The sequence below is a fragment of the Hippopotamus amphibius genome, chromosome 12 (assembly GCF_030028045.1).
Source record: "Hippopotamus amphibius kiboko isolate mHipAmp2 chromosome 12, mHipAmp2.hap2, whole genome shotgun sequence".
Classification (NCBI taxonomy): Eukaryota; Metazoa; Chordata; class Mammalia; order Artiodactyla; family Hippopotamidae; genus Hippopotamus; species Hippopotamus amphibius.
The window spans coordinates 53,883,855-53,905,000 of record NC_080197.1 but is presented as its reverse complement, the minus strand read 5'-3'; the positions used below and the strand labels follow the sequence as shown (position 1 = coordinate 53,905,000).

Below are 21,146 nucleotides of genomic sequence, written 5' to 3'. Positions count from 1 at the left end.
AACAGACCAGAAACTTGAAGTAGGGGTATTTTATTTATTTTCTTGTCTATTCATTCAATAAATACTTGGGTGCTTATTATGTACCAGACACTGTTCTAGGTACTGGAGAAACAGCAGTGAAAAAAAGAGAAATAATTTCTGTCTTCATGAAACTTACATACTAGGATGGGAGACAGCTAATAAAAAATAAAACAGACGTCATATGGTGACAGATGGCAAGGGGAAAAATGGAGCTCAGAGTAACAGGTAAGGGTGACAGGGATAGGTAGGATAGGGATGAGAGGCCAAGAATTTAAAGAGGGTGCTGAGGAATAGCTAATATAACTAGCAATAAAAAAAAAAATCAAGCTGCAAACTGCTTTAGGATGATAAATCCTTTCTAGGCCCTAAAAATCTGATACCTTAAATCTTGAAACTAGTTTCCACAAAAGGGGAAAAAGTTATTGACTTGGTTAGGTGTTCAATACTAAATCTTATTGAATTTGTCTTTAGAAAAATTTCATGGATGGAACAGGCCTTACGCATTTTACACATATATACATATGTACCACCTTTGCAGTGGCAATATATATATCTATGCTATAAACATATCACATTTATAAAGTAGTTAACAGGACAAGAAGTAGAGTTGAATATGTAAACCCTTCCTTCTAAACATGTACAAGAAATCATAGTTTCCCTATTATTCACTATTTCATAGTTAAAATAGGAAATCTTTAAGAAAGTCCCACTGAGACAGGCTCACAGCACAGGGAATATGCTGAATTTGGGTGTAGTTTAAGCACAGTATACTCAGAGAATTTTGTGATTATAAAGAGTAATACATTTCATTTGAAAACTAAGACCTGTGCTGTTTATTTCACAACATGAAACCAGTAGAGCTTCAGGATACAACCTCTGTGATAATATTTTGTGTTTACTCTTTCTTACACATCCTTGAGTGCAGGTTTTTTTTTTAAATTAATTAATTACTTTTTTGGCTGCATTGGGTCTTTGTTGCTGCATGCGGGCTTTCTCTAGTTGTGGCCATCAGGGGCTACTCTTTGTTGTGCAAGCTTCTCACTGCGGAGCATGGGCTCTAGGTGCACAGGCTTCAGTAGTTGTGGCACGAGGGCTCAACAGTTGTGGCTCTCGGGCTCTAGAGCACAGGCTCAGTAGTTGTGGTGCACGGGCTTAGTTGCTCCACGGCATGTGGGATCTTCCCAGACGAGGGATCGAACCTGTGTCCCCTGCACTGGCAGGCAGGTTCTTAACCACTGTGCCACCAGGGAAGTCCCTTGAGTGCAGTTTTTAAGGAAGAAAGTTTGTAGATGAATAGCATGTATCTGGGAAAAGTAGCCATAAAAATCAGTAACATACATATGCTGAATGGCTAAGGTATATGATGTCCTGGACTATGACATTAAACTATTACATTTCTTTGTTTCATTGAAATAATAAAGTCTGTGAAGAAGTTACAGGCCTGATGTTGAGCTTTGCTTTTTGGCCAGTGGACATTTAAATACTTTGGAAGGGAGTAGGCAGAAAACAGCTAGCAAGGTAATTATGCTTTTAGAAATAACTTTACTTAGAATTCTCCTAATGTTTATCCATATTGGTAAATTTCTCTTGTAGCAGCTCAACTATCTAGGTAGGAGAAGGAAATTTCCAGGGGAAACAGGTAATTTAAAACTTTGTTATTTAAGAAACAAACACATCAGAGGGCATGCTAGGACTGTCATTTCAAGAACAATCACTCATCAAACAAACTTAGAAATAACAGCACTATTAAAACGTTTAAGAGCCTGGTAACTTCAAAGCATAAATCATATTATTGGAAAGCCAATCTCTAAGACCACTGTTTCCTGGGAAAGTAGTATGAAGATCATAGCTGTGATAAGCTTCAACAGGCATCAATAAACGGTCCACGTCACTTGCTTTAGTTTGTTTGGGCCTACTAATTGCTCCAAGACTTCTCGTGAATGATCTACAAAGGAAAACAATGACAATATATTAATTCACAGTAATGAAAGATATTAAATGTGTCCTCATGTATAAACTGGGGATGAAGATTACTATTATATCTCATAGGGCTATTTAAAGGATTAAATGAGATGATATATAAAGCATAGTATAAACTAAAAACACATTTAATTAGTCGTAACCATCAATATTATTAGCTGCAGTAAACATAGTAATACTTTTAAAAAACAAGCATTTATCGTGTTCTCTGTAATTACATCTTAAATTCACCAACCAGAAAGTAACAGGGTTAAACTTCCTCAGGGTCCTGGCAAGAAGTAGATGACACACTAAAGTAGGGTGTTTGAACGGGGTTTAATGAAGTGACTATTTACAAAGGAGTGATTAAAGAAAGCATGATTAAAGAAAGCCAACAGGTAAAACACCCTGGGAAGCTGCAACATGCCCAAAAAGGCTAGGGGAGAGAGTAGTTACTAGAACAGGACAACCTGACCTGTAGTTGAACACTTTTCCATGTCATATAATACTTATAAAGCATGATTTTAAATAGATAACTATTATATGAATTCCTTGTAATAGTAATTCCCATAGAATACTGATCTGTATGACTGGACATTTAGATGGTTTTCAGTTATTCAAAATATATAGCAGTGATTTTAATATGGTTTACATATCTTTTGCAAAGTCAGTTTTATAATGTTTTTTAATGCTTTAATGCAAAAATACTGCTAAAATTTTATTATTTTAAAAATTATTCAGGAGTTGAACAAACTTGTTCCATAGATACAACGTATGTTGTAGGTATGATGTATCTCTAACCTAGTCTTGGAAATTTTCTAATTTAGTGGCTCTCAGACTTAAGGATTTCATAGACCAGTAGGAAAGAAAGTGGGCCCAATGTATGGTTACTAAATTTTAAGTAAGACAAAAATAAGCCAAAACATTAAGATTTAGTGCAAGAAAGAGAACTAGAGAGTGTTTGGAAATGAAAAGTTATAGTTGTGAAAACAAAGGTTTACATCAGCAGCTAATTTTTTAAAACATGGCTAAAAACATAACAAATGCAGTTTTGTCATAAAAATATCAGCTATTATAGAGGAAGTCTACTATTACAGGAAATCTAGATTAAGGACAGCTTTCAAATAGGTTGAAAGTAAAAGGGTGGATAAAGATATATTGTGCAGACAGCAACTATAACAAAGCTGCAGTGGTTATACTAATAGAAGAGGAAGGAATACTTTCCCAGTTATTCTATGAGGACAGTGTTACCTTGACACCAAAGCCAGACAAAGATATCACATACCCAAAAAACAACAGACCAATATTTCTTTTGAATATGTACTCAAAAATCCTCAATAAAACATAAGCAAACCAAATCTAGCAACACAGAAAAAGGATTATATGCCATGATCAACTGGGACTTATCCCAGGAATGCAAGGTTAGTTTAACACCTGGAAATCAATTAATGTAACACACTGTATTAGTTTCCTCTTGCTGCTGTAACAAATAACCACAACTTTAATGGCTTAAAACAACACAAATTTATTATTGTACAGTTTTGGACATCAGAATTCCAAAATGGGTATTACTGGGCTAAAAGCAGGTATTTGGAGGTTAGCATGCTTTTTGGAGGCTCTAGGGGAGGATCCACCTCCTTGACTCTTTCAGCTTCTAAAGGCCACCACATTCCCTGCATTCCTCCATATTCAAAGTGAGCAACATTGGACAAAGTCTTTCTTATCCTGCCATCTCTATGGTTCTCCTTCTTCTGTCTCCCTCTTCTACTTTTAAGGACCTTTATGATTACATTGGGCCCACCTGGGTAATCCAGGATAATCTCCCTATTCTAAGGTCAATATACTCATAGGTTTATGGACATTTGGCAGGGGGCAGGGGGCATTATACTGCCTATGGCATACACCATATTAATAGAATAAAGGACAAAACCGACATGATGATTTCAATAGACACAGAAAAGGCATTTGATAAAATCCAACATTCACGATAAAAACATCCAACAACCCAGAAACAGAAAGGAACTTCCTCAATCTGATAAAGGGCATTTATGAAAAACCCACCACTAACATCATCCTTAATGGTGAGAGACTAAATTATTTCCCCCTAAGGCCGGAAAGACAAGGATTTCTGCTTTTGCCACTTCTATACAACACTGCCCTGGAGGTTCTAGCCATGGAAATTAGGGAAGAAAAAGAAAAGGCATTCTTGCTGGAAAGGAAAAAGTAAAACTCTTTATTTGTAGTTAGGTAATATGGTATATAGAATTTCCTAAGGAATCCACTAAAAATTAGAACAAACAAATGAGTTCAGCAAGGCTGCAAGGCACAAGATCAATATACAAAAATCAATTTATTTCTGTACAGTGAACAATCGAGAAATTAAAAGCAGCTCTTTGGAAAAAAAAAAAAAAAAAGCAGCTCTTTGCCCCTTTCCTGTTTGCCCATTTCTGTTCCCCTCTAACCTTGAAAGAACCTAATTATAGGAATGAGCTCACTAGGCAATTTAACCTAACTCATGACTTATGTGCTCCTGAATGCACACCATGCCTTGTCTAGCCTGTTGATTCTTTTCCTAGATAAAAAGAAGTAAGAATGAAGAATTAGGCAGTTAAAAAATGACTTGCTCTCTACCCTCAACAGCGCCCTTAGCAATCCTGCAGGCAGATCACGCAGGCAAGGTTTTCTTCTCTCAGAAGAAAGAGTCACCCAGTCTGCACTCATTGGGGAATGATGCAAAACCCAAGCTTATGCCTCAATGATTCACTGAGATTCTTTCTCCCATTTTTCCATTTAAAAACTGTCATGGTTGAGCAGAATCTTTGGAGTTGGTCTCTGGACCTGGGTCCACCATCTCCCCAGATTGCTAGCTTTCTCTTCCTTCCTTCCTTCCTTCCATCCTTCCTTCCTTCCTCCCTCCCTTTCTTTCTTTCTATTAATTAAATTTATTTTTATAACTCAGGGTTCTTTTTTAAATATTTATTTTTTAATTTATTTTGGCTACACTGGGTCTTAGTTGTGGTACGTGGCAGGCAGGCTCCTTAGTTGTGGCATGCAAACTCTTAGTTGTGGCATGCATGTGGGATCTAGTTCTCTGACCAGGGATCGAACCCAGGCCCCCTGCATTGGGAGCTCAGAGTCTTAACCACTGTACCACCAGGAAAGTCCCGTCTTTCTTTCTTACTATTATTATTATTATTATTATTATTATTGCCACACCAAGCAGCTCACAAGATCTTAGTTTCCCAACCAGCAGGGAAAGCACAGAGTGCTAACCACTGGACCATCAAGGGAATTCCCCTGGCTTTTCTGATTAAAGCACCTTTCTTTTCTACTGACACCTGCCTCTTGAATTATTGGCATATGAGTGGCAAGCAGCCAAACCTCGGTTCAGTTACAAAATGAAATTAAGACAGTAATTTCATTTACATTACCATCAAAAAGAATAAAATACTTAGGAAAACATTTAACAAAAGTGAGAAACTTATACTCTGAAAACTACAAAACGTTGAAAGAAATTAAAGAAGAGCTAATAGGACTTTCCTGGTGGCTCAGTGGTTAAGAATCCGCCTGCTAATGCAGGGGACATGTGTTTGATCCCTGGTCCGGGAAGATGCCACGTGGTGCTGAGCAACTAAGCCTGTGCACCACAACTTCTGAGATTGCGCTCTAGAACCCATGAGCCACAACTACTGAAGCCTGTGCGCTTAGAGCCCATGTTCCACAAGAAAAGAAGCCACTGCATTGAGAAGCCCGCACACTGCAACGAAGGGCAGCCGCTGCTCTCTGTAACTAGAGAAAGCCCTCATGAAGCAACAAAGACCCAATGCAGCCAATAAATAAATAAACTAAAAAAAAAAAAAGAAGCGCTAGTAAATGGAAAGATGTCCATGTTCATAGATCAGAAGACTTACTATTAAGATGGCAGTACTTGGGACTTCCTAGGTGGCACAGTGGTTAAGAATCTGCCTGCCAATGCAGGGGACACAGGTTCGAGCCCTGCTCCAGGAAGATCCCACATACCTTGGAGCAACTAAGCCTGTGCGCCACAACTACTGAGCTTGTGCTCTAGAGCCTGTGAACCAGAACTATTGAGCCCATGTGCCACAACTACTGAAGCCCACACAACAAGAGAAGCCACCACAATGAGAAGCCCGTGCACCCCAATGAAGAGTAGCCCCTGCTCTCTGCACCTAGACAAAGCCCGCGCACAGCAACGAAGACCCAATGCAGCCAGTAAATAAAAATAAATTTATTTAAAAAAGAAAAAGATGGCAGTACTTCTCAAATTGATCTACAGACTCAATGCAATCCCTAGCAAAATTCCACCTAAATTGTTATTTTAATTTATTTTATTTTATGTTATTATTTTTTTATTTTGGCTGCGCTGGCTCTCCGTTGCAGCACGAGGGCTCTTCATTGTGGGCTTCTCTCTAGTTGTAGCACACGGGCTCCAGAGTGTGCAGGCTCAGTAGTTGCGGCTTGTGGGCGCTCTAGTTGTGGCATGCAGGCTTCTCTTAGTTGTGGTGCATGAATTTAGTTGTCCTGTGGTATGTGGGATCTTCGTTCCCTGACCAGGGATCAAACCCGCATCCCCTGCATTGGAAGGCGGATTCTTAACCAATGGAACACCAGGGAAGTCCCCCACCTACTATTTTAAAAAAAAGAAATTGACAAAATGATCCTAATATTTACCTGGGAATTCAAGGGACCCAGAATAGCCAATACAGTTTTGAAAAAGAACAAAGTTGGAAACATATACTTCCTGATTTCACTTTGGCTGGTGTTTCTAAGACTATTTTGGCATTTTTACGAGTTATGAATATATTATCAAATATTATATGTAAATATTTGTTTTCTGACTATATTTGTGTCACTCTTCTGTAGGAATTTATTATTGCACACACATAGAAAGACACTTTCCCCTCTACTTGTGAGCACACGGTATATTTTTATGTAATTTTTAAAATATGATGCTAGAGGGCAGTACTGCATTACTCAAAGTCTCCTCAGGCACCTTTTCCCCATAAAAATATAGAGTACTTAGGGTAGTGAGTCAATAGGAAGAATGCTGGATGCCTGTAAGTTTATTATGCTATAGGGAGAAACTGGGGGGTCTCTAAGTATTTCATGATCCCTTGCCAGAAGACTTTGTAGAAACTGTGGAGGAGGAATTTCTCTTTACTATTCTGAGTTCTTGACTGAGATCCCCTGTAACCAAAAACAGATTAACAAGAGAAAAACAGAAGTTTATCAACAAGTACACTTCATGTATACATGGGAGAGACCCAGAAAAAATGAATAAACTCCCCCAAGACAGCCCAAGCCACCACCTTAAATACCATCTTCAAAAGAAAAATGTGGGGGTTGTTGGGAAACCGGTTATGCGAATTACCAGGAAAAGCACAGGAAACAAGGGTAATGAAACCAAGCAGGACCCTGCTGGGCCCTCCTGGGTACAAGCCCCTCCATGTCTCCCACTTGTTGTTTGCAGACAAAGCTTTCATCTCCTAGGCCTTCCCCCAGTTCCAAAGAGCAGACTCAAACAGTTAATGATTAGAGAAGTAGAAAATGCAGAGACAAAGAAAGCAGTCAAGCAAGAAAAGTAATAATACCTTGAACAATAGAGTCACAGGACTACTAGTTCCTCCTGAAGGGATATAGATAACAATCTGACACATACCTTTGAGTTGTTCTGCAGAAACTAAGACCCCCTCCTCCGCCACCAGGTGAAGGATGGTGACTACATGCTGACCACCAGCATGTAGACCCCAGACTGGCTGGAACCAGAAGAGTGATGATTAAGATTCCCAAAACATCACCCCGTTACTTCACCACCACCCAATCAGAAAAATGCCCACGAGCTGAACATGCACCCTGCAACCCTCACCCCTAGTGTTACCGTTAAAAACCCTTGACTGAAAGCCATCAGGGAGTTCCAGTCTTTTGATCATCAGCTGTCCATTCTCCTTGCCTGGTGCCCTGCACTTTCCTTCACCATAACCCAGGGTCAGTAGATTGGTTTTGCTGCACAGGGGGTAACGAAACCCGATTTCGGTTTGGTAACAGTAAGATTCACCGTACAGATTTAAGTCAATGTCTTCTCCAGTGAATATGATTCTGATTTAGAGTCACCCTTTTCTTCTTAGTACAGAGAGGGAGACACTTTACAAATTGAGATCTCCTTTATAAATGTAAACTTTCCTTACAAAAGGGTAGCTTCTACTGTTTTCAAAGCTCCTCCAGCATCTGCTGTTTCTCAAGAAAAATTAGCTTATAATAATCCTATGCCAAAGAGGCATATTTTGGGGTGGCTTACTCTGCCACTCACCAAAACACAGACTCTCAGGACTGAAAAAGACTCTAAAGGTCATTTATACCAATCACACTACTGATGCTTGAAGTCACTCTCGTACTTCCTTTCCTTTCCCATTAATAGTTAAGCCACTTGACACCAAAGGCTTAGGACATTGCTCTACTGGGGAAAGAAGTAGAGATTGTGGATTAGGTGACTTAGGTTTTTTTTAATTAATTAATTAATTAATTAATTAATTTTATTGGCTGTGTTGGGTCTTCATTGCTGCACACGGGCTTTCTCTAGTTGCGGTGAGTCGGGGCTGCTCTTCGTTGTGGTGCACCGGCTTCTCATTGCAGTGGCCTCTCTTGTTGCAGAGCACGGGTTCTAGGCGCATGGGCTTCAGTAGTTGTGGCACATGGGCTCAACAGTTGTGACTCATGGGCTCTAGAGCACAGGCTCAATAGCTGTGGAACAGGGGCTTAGTTGCTCTGCGGCATGTGGTATCTTCCTAGGGCACGGATCGAACCCATGTTCTCTTCATTGGCAGGTGGATTATTAACCACTGTGCCACCTAGGAAGTCCTGTGACTTAGGTTTTTACTTCCAGTTCTACTATTAACTATTTCTCAGATTTGGGGCAAGCCACCTAAAATCATTGTATCTCTGTTCCCTTATCTTTAAAACAAGGGAGTTGTGTAGATGACTTCCAAGGAAACTTTTACCATTTTTCTAAAAAATCTATGACTGGGACTTCCCTGGTGGAGCAGTGGTTAAGAATCCGCCTGCCAATGCAGGGGACATGGGTTCTATCCCTGGTCCGGGAAGATCCCACATGCCGCAGAACGACTAAGCCTGTGCGCCACAACTACTGAGCAGCAACGAAGACCCAATGCAACCAAAAGTAAGTAAATAAGTAAATAAATAAGAAAGGAGAGAAAAATGGAATCATATAAAGTGTTCAATTAAAAAAAAATCTATGACTAATGTAGATGGAGACCACTTTTTGAAAGATATTCGTTACGGGAGCTTTTGGAGCCCCAAGAAAAAGAACTTATGGGAAATATAAACTAACAAACAGTTTTTCAAATGATCAAGGAAAATGTAACAATACACAGTGAAAAACGTGAGGCTGGCACATTTTTACAGTGATCAAGGTTCTAATGCTTTATTACAGTGTTTGGCATAAAGAGTGTCGTGCTGGATTAGTAATGGATGAATAAATAATAATGAGGAAACAGAATAACATAGGATTTAGAAAATGAATATATGAAATTTAAAAAGCAGTTGTCCTTGAAGCAAGGAATCAGCTTTAATTACAGGGAAACTCTGAAGCAAACCACTTGGCTCTTTGTGGTAAATCTTGACATATTTATTAACCAGGAATCTAAGTAAAGAACTTGCTTGTAAAGTAATCAAGGTGAAACAAATCTTCAGATACCACCAAAATTTGAGTCAATTCAATCAAAAGTGGCAGATTTCCTGTTGGGTTTTCCTCCCTTTCAATGAAAACATAAGGACTCTAGTGCTAGAGCTAATTGCCTTATTGCCCATCTAAAACCTAAACCTGTGAATACTGTGAAACACGTGTAGATAATGATTCGAAACTGAAATACAAGTCCATGGTAGGAGATTAACAAAACTGTGCGAGTTGAAATTACTGAAAATCATTGCAAACATAACTGAATTTAAAATAATTTAATACGTTTAAAAATTATTTTCCTGTTTCCATAATGTCTATGATTTACAGTATTTTAAATAGCAGCTTAGTTTTTTGTCTCTTCTGCAGAAAAAAAATCAGAGTGCTTCTAACAGTTTCAAGAACTAATTTACAATGTGGAGTTTTGCTTATTGTTTGATTGTAATGTTAAGAAATTTTATAAAAACTTAGAAATACAGTGGAGAAGATAAACCTATTAATTCAGGGAACCTGATGGGTAACTACAGTTGACACTGCCAATTTTGGGGCCAGGTTGCTTTGAGGAGAACTTAATACTAGAATTGCACACACGTGTGGATATACATACATTCTTTTTACAGAATATAAATCGTATTGTCTTATCTAGTCAGATGTGAGCAATCACATGACTACACAAGAGGAAACATAAGGTGTCATGAAAGAGGAAAGAATTTTTATTTATCAGGCAAAAAAAAGCACTTTTCTTTGAAGAAAAAAGAAATTAAAAAATAAAAAGGTGAATATATTAGTCCACTTTATTTTCATCCAATGATAGTAGCAAAAATACAATGTTAGCAGTGCTGACGGGAAAGAGGGAATAGTAGAGATGATTTGGGTAGTTGAAAAACTTCAGCTTTTTTTCTCTTTAAGAAACTTTGTTGATAAAAGCCATTGTATATGAACCCTTATATTATTATCAGATCACCCCATTTTATGACTCATAATTATACATAATGAGGGAAAGTTGAGGTCCATAAAAGTTAAGTTATTCAGTGTTTTGGAGAGATGGTAGGAGACGGGATTGGTGCTCATTTCACTTTATCTTGAGCTTTAATCTTAGCAATAATATTAAAAACTATGTCTCAATGGGCAAACGGCATTTCCGTTTCTCACTTTCCTATTCTGTGAAAAGAAGGATCAAGACAATAATATATAAATTATTCTGTGTTAAAAAAAAAATTGGGGAAATGCTTGTGTGGGGGAGCAAGACTTGCCTCCCCAAATGTCTCTCTGGCATGAGGAGTATTTCTAGCTGAAAACAATCTGGCCCAAAAGACTCAGGAATAAACTTTGACCTTCCCCCTTACTGCCTAAAAGAAGTATAGATCAAGCCCCCTTCACCCCTAATTGAGTTATCACCAGAGATTATCCACAAAGAATAGGGCCAGGTGTGGTGGGGACACTCAGCAGGGCCTGGAGATCAGAGTACCTTTACCCATCGTCTCTGCAGGCCCAACAAATATTTGTTTACCAAACATTTGCTTTGCCATCTTCATGTGAACTGCTTTCCTCGCCTATGATGTCCCAAACCTCTACCCCCAACACCTTCCTTAGCGATGAAGGTTTCAGACATTTTGGTGAGTACCTCAGTTCCCCTGGGTCTTTTCCATGTATACGTGTTATTAAACTTCGATTTTCTCCTCTTAATCTGCTTCCTGTCAATTTAATTCTTAGACCAGCCAAAAGAAAATTTCTAACTCCCTGGCACTTGGGTAAAAAAAGTTAAGTGTCTTAGCTATAGTGTTTCTCAGAGCCTTTGAGAAATTAATATTCATTATAGTGGTATGTTACATTTCTCAGAGATTTTGGACATATAAACATATTTTGTCTTATGCTTTATGCCTTGATGTCTTCTGGGACACTATACCATGTAACCATAGTTAGTAAGATGAAGGGATTGGGGGGACAGCAGATCAAGGAAAAAGATACGGCCACAAGGTGTCAATAGCTCACAAACAAGCCTTACTTGTGCAGCACTCTGACAGGTTTGCATGAAAGGGGAGTCCCTCACGATAGGAGAACTTCCAAAGGGGTGTGTGTGTGCATGCGTGCGTGGGTATGTGTGCGTGTTAGGAGGGGACACTACTCAGAAGGGAGTGAGGTAAGGGAACTCCCAGAACACCGAGGAGGGGGTGTGTCATGCTATTGCTCGGCAGCAAGACAGTTGGCAGATTCAGTAGTTTGAGCCATTATATGGGTAGGGAAAGATTTAGTGGGATGAAGGTTTCCTAATGTCTATAATCATAGCAGGCAGGCATCTCTCTTGAATTCACCAATGGATACTATATCTTTGGTTTCCAGTGATCTCAGTAATTATATAATTTATCTCAAATATCTTCTGCCTTAAAAGTCAGACTACTCACTGAAACATATTTTCCAGACTTGAAAATTCATATTTGTTAGTCATTTCTATATTAATACAGGCACATTTAAGCATTTTAATATTGGTCTTCTTGTACCCAAATTTGAAGTTTTGGGTTGTACCTTCTAAAGATTTCATTACCTACTGGGTCTTTGATGACTGTTTTAAGCAGTTTGCCTAAGGATAAGTTTTTCTTGTTGACTGTGTACAGTCTGTCTTCATGTCTATTAAAAGTGGAGGGAGGGGACTTCCTAGGTGGCGCAGTGGTTAAGAATTCGCCTGCCAACGCAGGGAACACAGGGTCGATCCCTGCTCCGGGAAGATCCCACATGCCACGGAGCACCTAAGCTCGTGCGCCACAACTATTGAGCCTGTGCTCTAGAGCCCATGAGCCACAACTATTGAGCTCATGTGCCACAACTACTGAAGCCCATGCACCTAGAGCACGTGCTCCGCAACAAGAGAAGCCACTGCAATGAGGAAACCACACACCACAATGAAGAGTAGCCCCTACTCGCCACAACTAGAGAAAGCCCATGCACAGCAATGAAGACCCAATACAGACAATAAAAATAAATAAATAAATTAATTAATTAATAAAAAAAATAAAAGTAGAGGGAGGACTTCACTGGTGGTGCAGTAGTTAATAATCTGCCCGCCAAAGCAGGGGACAGGAGTTTGATCCCTGGTCTAGGAAGATCCCACATGCCACGGAGCAACTAAGCCCGTGTGCCACAACTACTGAGCCTGCATTCTAGAGCCCATGTGCCACAACTACTGAGCCCACGTGCTGTAACTACTGAAGCCCAAGCGCCTAGAGTCCATGCTCTGCAACAAGAGAAGCTACTGCAATGAGAAGCCCACGCACCACAACAAAGAGTAGCCCCCATTCTCCGCAACTAGAGAAAGCCTGCATGCAGCAATGAAGACCCAACACAGGAAGGAAGGAAAGGAGGGAGGGAGAAGAGAAAATGTCAAATTTCCAATTATAACCAGAAAGATGATTAATCAAGGTAAAATTAGCAAACGTTGAGTTTATAGCATATTATGTAGCCAAGTTATCCTTAGACAAATAGAACATTAAGACAGAACTATTTCAGCTAAGCTTCCAGGACTAGAGGTACCAGCTACTCTCTCATTCCAAAATGAGATACCAGAGCACTTGTACATTGTACACCTACCCAATATGATTCAAAACGGAATAACACCTGTCAAGGGCCCCTGGTAAGTCTCTTTCAGACACCCAAGAACTGGAAAATTACTGAAGACAGCAGGATTATTCTCTGAACACCCACATCCTGTAGAGATGCAGCCAGCCCAGATGCTGCTGTGGACCAAATAGACATGAGCTCACCGCCTTTTCCTGACCTTGCCCTCTGAAGCCCAATAAAAGACTCAAACCCCCACCCTTTGGTGCCAACGCTACTCTATGCGTCTGGCCCCTTTCCTCCCTTGGAAAGTGAATACAAATGTTCTTTTCTTCCCTTGTTAATATTTCTGTGAATTCTTTCACAACCCATGTTGGCTCACCTAACATTTTGGTGGCCTGTATGGGAAGAATCTTCACTAACTGAATTCCTTCCGCCTCCACCTCTGGCTCGACCTTCCTTGTCGCCCACCAAGACATTCACCAAACTGTAAGTTACTATCTTTGATGGGGCTTTCTCTCAGGAGAGCAGTGGCAGCATCTAGGCGGCAGAAAACCCAACGTCAGGTCTGTCACTATCTGGGTCGGAATTTGGCCTTGGGGGATGACCTTCCTCCGGTCGCTGATTCATCTCTGAGGCTTGGGGACGCCTCACCCCAGAAGGAATCCTTCTAGGCTGTTCAGAGGGTGGGTGCTCCTTCTGAACTCTGGAATCCCAGAATGACCCTGTCCCCAAAATTTTCTCTTTACTCTTCTTCCTAAGTTGTCATTATGGGCAACTGTCTATGCATCCTGATGAAAGACTCTTCCTTGGGATGTCTCCTCAAACACTGGAAAGGTCTCATATTGGATGACCTCAAACCCAAACAAATCGTCTTTTTCTGCAACATGGATTGGCCTCAATATAAATTGGCGACAAAGGTCTAGTCCCAGGACAGCTCTCTTTACTGTCACCACCTTGGCAAACGGTCTGAAGTTCCTTATGTCCAGGCCTTCTTTCAACTCACTCAAGACCCCAAACTGCGGTCCTCTTGCCGCACACTGCTACTAACACCCCCTCCTTCCCTACCACCCACCTCTCCTCTGCTGGCCCCTAGTTCTCCTCCTCCCCACCGCACCCGTCTGGATGTCTGCCTTAGCCTACTCTTGAGCCAGCCACCCAAATTCCTTTATGTGAAGTGGGTGGTCCCAAAGGAATCATTTGCGTTCACGTTCCTTTTTCTGCGTCTGATCTCTCCCAAGTTGAACTCAAGCTAGACAATTTCTCGGAAAACCCCCTTCTTTTCCTGTCTCACCTTTCAGAGACACTATGCCTTTTCACCAATTCAGGTTTAACCTCTGAGGAAGGCAAAATAATCTTGGCGATACATTTCATCTCCAAGTCAGCCCCTGATATCCGTCACAAACTCCAAAAATTAGAAAAGGGCCCTTAGACTCCCCAATCTGAACTCACTGACCTGGCCTTTAAGGTCTTTAGTAAACGAGATGAGGATAGACCGAAAAAAAAAAAAAAAAGAGAGAGAGAGAGAGAGAGAACAAGACCACCACCTGGTCTCAAGAGTAGAAACAATCTTTCCAAATGATTGCCTCTGCGATTGGAGGCATTTGGAGGCACCCTCACCATTCAGGAGAAGACTTACCCAAGGTTCCCCAACCAACAACAACAACAACAAACCAGCCACTGGACCCCAGGCTGGCTCCTACATCAATTACAAACAAGCGGGGTAATGGAGTTGAGAACGCCCCAGGAAAAGGTTACCCCTGGGACCGTGCCCACTTTGTAAACTAAATGGGCACTGGAAGCAGGACTGCCCTCTCCTGGATAAGAAGGGATAAAATCCCCTTCCAGAAGCGGGGAACCTTCTTGCGGGGATCTCCTCCAACCCCATGGATCTTCAAGGACTTCTACAGTCTTCAGACTCACAGGCCCCAATGCTAGACCTGGCTCCGGGATCTAGACTTGAAGCCTTGGGTAACTCTACCCACAGCAGGTAAGAAAATCATTTCTTAATTGATACTGGAGCCACTTACTCTGCTCTTCCCGAGTTTTCAGGTCCCTTGATTCCCTCACCTATCACCATCATCGGAGTAAAAGACAAACCTCAACCTATGCTCCAGACCTTTGACTTACCTTGCTCACCGGGAGATCAAATATTTTCACATTCCTTCCTCGTCTTCCCCAGTTGTCCCACCCCCCTCCAAGGCAGGGACCTTATGACCAAACTAGGGACTCAACTCATTCTCCAGACACAAGCCCCCTTCCTTGGAATCTTAGGAGACTCTCCCTCTGATGCTCAGCCTTCCCCTCTCCCACCAGAAATACTTAAAACAGGTTCCCTCAATTGTATGGGACACTAACACCCTCCAGAGGGACTCTCACCTAACTCCTGTCACTATCACCATGAGGGACCCTCTCTCACTTTCCCTGCCAGTCTCAATATCCTATAAAACTGGAAGATCTTAAGGGACTCAAACCCCTCACTGACAAGTTCCTAAACGCTGGACCCCTTAGACCCACCAACTCCCTTAAACATCCCTATTCTACCCGTTAAAAAGGCAGACGGCACCTGTCACCTAGTACAGGACCTATGCATAATTAACGTGGCAGTGGTCCCTCTCCAGCCGGCAGTCCCAAATCCCTGTACCATCCTCAGTTCAATTCCTCCTAGCACTCGAGTCTTTACAGTCCTCGGTCTAAAAGATGCTTCCTTCACTATCTCTCTCTCCCAAGATTCTCAAGACATATTTGCTTTTACCCTGACACTCACCTCTCTCAACAACTCACCTGGACCTCCCTCCACCAGGGATTTAGAGATAGCCCCCACCTCTTTGGTCAAGCCCTAGCCTCTGATTTATCCACCCTGTCACTTCCAGGCAGCACTCTCATTCAACATATTGATGACCTCCTCCTCTGCAGCCCAGACCACAACACGTCCCTTACCAACACCATAGGCCCCCTCACCCACTTAGCTCCATGAGGCTACCGTGTTTCTCCTTCCAAAGCACAAATTAATCAGGTCACAATCAAATATCTAGGATTTCTCTTGTCCCCAGGACAATGGACCATCACTACTCGATGCAAAGAACTTATAGCCTCTCTCCTTCCATCTCATAACAAAAAGAAATTAAGGGCCTTTCTGGGCCTCACTGGTTACTTTCATGTCTGGATCCCCCAGTATGGCCTTACAGCAAAACCTCTTTATGAGGCCCTCCAGGGACCCAAAAATGAATGCTTGGGATGGAACTCCTCTCTCCAGTCAGTGGTTACCTCACTCCAGACACCCTTCACCTCTGCTCCAGCCCTGATCCTCCCAAACATAGGTAAGCCCTTCTTACTACACACCATAAACGAAGAGGGATTGCCCTGGGAGCCTTAAGACAAAAATGCGACCCAGCTTTCACCTCTCAAATTATCCAACAGGTGTCTCAAGTCTTAGACATTAAATACAACTACATACAGCCTGACACCCCCAATCTTCAGGAAAAATGGAAAAGGCTCACTCTTCCCTTAAAAGACAACTCACCAAGTTTGCCTTAAAACTCAATTAGAGCTGCCTAGAGCTCCTTCCCTATGCCCTTTTCCAACTCCAGATTACTCTGAAGGTCCCCTTATACCTCAGTCCCTTTGAACTCATGTATGGACACCCAGCTCTTCTTACTCCGTTTTCCACCACAAAGCCTCCTCCTTCAGGATCTTACCTCCCAGGTTAGGACTAACTCACAACCTTTTACGAACCCATGCTAATAGTTACCTACCCTAACCTGAGGACTTGCCCCATATACAATCCTACAACCTGGAGACTGGTTCCTATAAGGACCTTCCCAGACATAGCAGACCCCTGCAACCCCCCTGGAAGGGTCCATTTCAGGTACTACTTACAACGCCGACAGCAGCCAAGGTCTCAGGACATCTATCCTGGATCCATCTTTCACCACTCAAGCCCATCGATCCTCTGGCTGTGCCCTCACCACCATCCTCTCCCTACCCCTGTCAACAGTTATCCGACAACAGACTACGGATCTACCAGAATCCAGGGACCACCAAAACCATGAGCACAACTCCAGATTAATATGCCCTGGTGGGCTTACATACTTCTTACTCTCTTATTTTTCCTTCTACTCTATAAAAGATTATAAATCCTTCTATCCCTGGAAGAAAATTCCTAGCCCCTTGCTGGATCAGTTCCAAAGACTGCTAAGACAAAATGCTGGGTCTCTTTCTCACCTAATACTTAACCACGCTCTTTCACACCAGCTGGCCCTCCTTAAGTGCCACTCATCACGCTACTTCCGCACAATAAAAGAAACTATAGTCCTCCTTCAAAAGGCCAAGGGCTCACCATATTGCAACTGCTGGCTATGCGCTACCATTGACTGGACAGGCTTTTCCGGATTCCGAGTACCACCTCAGACATGGACTAACTTATCCCTACTCACAGCCTCCCCTCTCCCCCCAGTTTGGGCCCAACCTCCCATGACGATATTTCTGGCCTCAGGCTGCCTCATGGGTCCAAAAGAACCTCTTTGACCCACTTCCACAAATGCCCCTCCTCATCCATGGACCCATCTTCCAGGATGTTTCTTTGTTAATCCAGTCTTCCATATGTGTTATGGCCAATACTACCTTATGGGTGGTCCCTGGCTTCGCACCCAAACCACCACCTTTACCCACGACTTACGACAACCACAACCAATTGGAAATCTAGTTCCTCCCAACTGCAATCAAACTCTGTATACTTAAACCTCTCCAGGCAATGGGACAAACCAAAAACAAAGCTCAAATAAATAATTTCCCTAACAACCAAATTTGCCTTTCCAAACCAGGCAACTGGACACTCCCATCCTCCTTCAATGAACAGTCCTTTCATGGGACTTCTATTTGTCCACCTGTCAATTCCACTGACTGTCCTCTGGCCTCCTCTATAAATAACTTCTGGCACCTGCTTTGCACGGGTGAAACTAGGACCTGCCACATGTACATCGGCTCTTTCTTTCTACAAAAAGCTTGAGGCTAAAAACAAAAAAAGCTTGAGGCTTTGACTTTCACTGACAGCTTCTCACCTGGGGAAACAACACCTCCAGTGTCCGAAAAACTCCTGCCTGCTTAAACCTGTTGGTGGGACTTTTCTCTAACCGCCCCAAATCTCCCTACCAGAAGGATCAAATACAAACTTCCTCTTTAATGTAACTCTTACAGCCTACGTACCCCGTTCAGCCACACTATGCTTCCTCTGTGGGACCTCAGCATATCTCTGTATGCCTCCTAACTGGATAGGAAACTGCACCACTGTATCTCTATTACCCCAGATAAACCTCCATTCTGGGCCTATGCCTCTCCGCCACCTTTTCAGATACTGGACTAAACGATATCTACAATCCTAGTAACCACAGCCACAGCTCTGGCCTTAGACACTGGAATGGGGCTATCATACACTCTTCCATAACTGCCCAACAAATCTGCATGGAAATCAGAGACCAAGTTATGGCACTAGCTAGCCAACTAAGACTCCTACAGTCCCAGCTAGACTCCCTAGCAGCTGCAGCCCTACAAAAGAGAAGAACATTAGATTTACTTAAAGCCACACCGGGGGAACCTGTGCCCTTCTAAATGAAGAGTATTGTTCTTATATAAACCAATCTGGCACAGTTCACCAAAACCTTGATGAATAATAGACCAAGCCAATAAACTTAGCGAAAAGGGTATACAAGGGGGATGTGACTAGGGTATATAAGGGGCATGTGACTGGTGGAATTTTAAATTCAACACTTGGTCCTGGTTTTCTTGGCTAACTCCACTCTCAGGCTCTGTAGCTGCCATACTCTGTCTCCTCCTTTTCGGCCCTTGTCTTATCCAGTTTCTCCTCTCCACTATCAAAAACTGTCTTACTGCCCTTACTGAACCTCCTCCTCCTGTCACAAGTCTTGCTTTTTGGACAGTTCAATTCCAAGACAATCCACATATTCCCCACCCCACCCCTCCTGCAGGTAGGGACAGCTCTACGCCCCAACCCAGCAGGAAGAAGTGACAGAAGAAGAGACCTCCACCCCAATTCCCAGTAAATGGGCCAACTGGGTTTCATGTAACACTTAAGAATAGGTTAATATTCAGAGGAGGGAAACGTAAACCCACCCAATAGGATTCAAAATGGAGTAACACCTGTCAAGGGCTCCTGGTACGTCTCTTTCAGACACCCAAGAACTGGAAAATTACTGAAGACAGCAGGATTATTCTCTGAACACCCACATCCTGTAGAGATGCAGCCAGCCCAGATGCTGCTGTGGACCAAATAGACATGAGCTCACTGCCTTTTCCTGACCTTGCCCTCTGAAGCCCAATAAAAGACTCAAACCCCCACCCTTTGGTGCCAACACCACTCTATGCGTCTGGCCCCTTTAGTCCCTTGGAAAGTGAATATAAACTGTCTTTTCTTCCCTTGTTAATATTTCTGTGAATTCTTTCATAATCCGCGTCGGCTCACCTAACATACATGACTTGCAAATGCTTGGCTCAAAACTGATTTTGGAATCCATGGTGCCTCATCCGCTCAAAGACAGAACAGTGGGAAGTAACAGAAAATTGGAAACGGAAGAAAGGATTTCTTTGAAGACAGTTGTGATTTGAGTTGTAGAAAGAGGGCTGCAGGTGCTTGCTCCTCCCCTCAAGCCTAGTGAGGGAGGCTCTTAAGGAAATCAGTTGGAGAATCTGATATGTCTCTTGGAGCTTGGGGGACACACTACACTATCAGATCTAACAAAACTCAAAAGCAAAAGGCTACGGTAAGAGTCAGTGCGGCTAAAGAGAGGACTGAAGTTGGGAAACTCCTTCATTCCCACTGTCTAAAGTACTGTGCTTCCTGTAGACAGATGTGCGCTGGCATGGGTTGTAGTTTGCTCATGAAAGCAACCTGGATGGTCTAGGAAACCTCAACAGAAACAGACTGAAGGCATACTGCCAGCTGCCCGGGGGCAGAGGAAGAAAATGCTAGCTACATACCAAGAGACACATTTGCTTGAATCTAGCCAGCTGTGGACAGGAGATGCACGCAATGATGAGGGGAGTGGCAGAGAGTGGACTCTGAAGAAGATCGGAAGTGCCCACTTTGAGAGAGTCCGGAGCAGGATCAGCTCACCCGCAGAGCTCTCAGTGCTGCCACTAGGTCACACTGGCAGTGGCCAAGTAAGACTTCTCTTTCCCCTCCCTCCCTCCTGCTCACCGCAGCCCTACCCTGTACTGACGGTGGTGGGGTCAGAAACCATGGGGCGCAAGCCGGGAAAGGAAGAGGAGAAGCGTGAGGCGGTGAAACAGAGACACGAACAACATCCCCTCACCCACAGCAGCCCTTCCACCTACAGCAAACCTGGGCTGACTGGAGGAGCAAAAAGCTCTGATTTGAACTTGCTTGGAGTATTACACAGGTCTAAGACGTTTTAATTACTGAAATGAGAGGGTTTTCGTGATATGGAATGATAAGACTTTCGACTATTTGAGAATGATACGGAGAGCCAATGGCACATGATTGAGATTTTCACTTGGCTTTGGGAAAAATTAGCCCCCTTAGAGCAAATCTGTGTTAAAATAGCATGAGGAAAATGGAGTCACCATATAAGTACCGCTTTCTTGTTCATTGTATTGATTAAATGTACACATAGCTCAGTGAATAGATTTACACACTTTCAGCTGGTACTCTGAAAAGACCTATTATCACAAATTGCTGTTATTACATGTCATGTACTGTGTGCTCTCCTCCACCTTATAATAATAGCCTACTTGTTAGAACATAATTTTCTACCTTGTTTGATGACCAGAGAGCCTCTGTCTGGCTGCTCACAACCCTCAGAACAATGTTCACATGTACCAATTCCCTGTACTCAGTCACATGAATTTTTCTGGTTCTAAATTATTTTCT

The 21,146-nt window shown here is 42.4% G+C and overlaps 1 protein-coding gene across 4 annotated transcripts in view; it reads right to left on the bottom strand.

The window, feature by feature from the left end:
• Positions 1 to 962: 962 nt before the first annotated feature.
• AMN1 (antagonist of mitotic exit network 1 homolog) overlaps positions 963 to 21,146 on the bottom strand; it is a 58,382-nt gene continuing 38,198 nt past the window's right edge. For 2 of the 4 annotated variants that reach the window (XM_057701147.1, XM_057701148.1), the window contains exons 7-8: positions 7,661 to 7,757; positions 963 to 1,966 (exon numbers count right to left, since the gene is read on the bottom strand). In XM_057701147.1, coding sequence (XP_057557130.1) covers positions 1,777 to 1,966; positions 7,661 to 7,757 — 287 coding nt within the window. In that variant the 3' untranslated portion in view covers positions 963 to 1,776. The remainder of the gene's footprint in view (positions 1,967 to 7,660; positions 7,758 to 21,146) is intronic. The other 2 variants (XM_057701149.1, XM_057701150.1) reach the window with 1 other exon arrangement.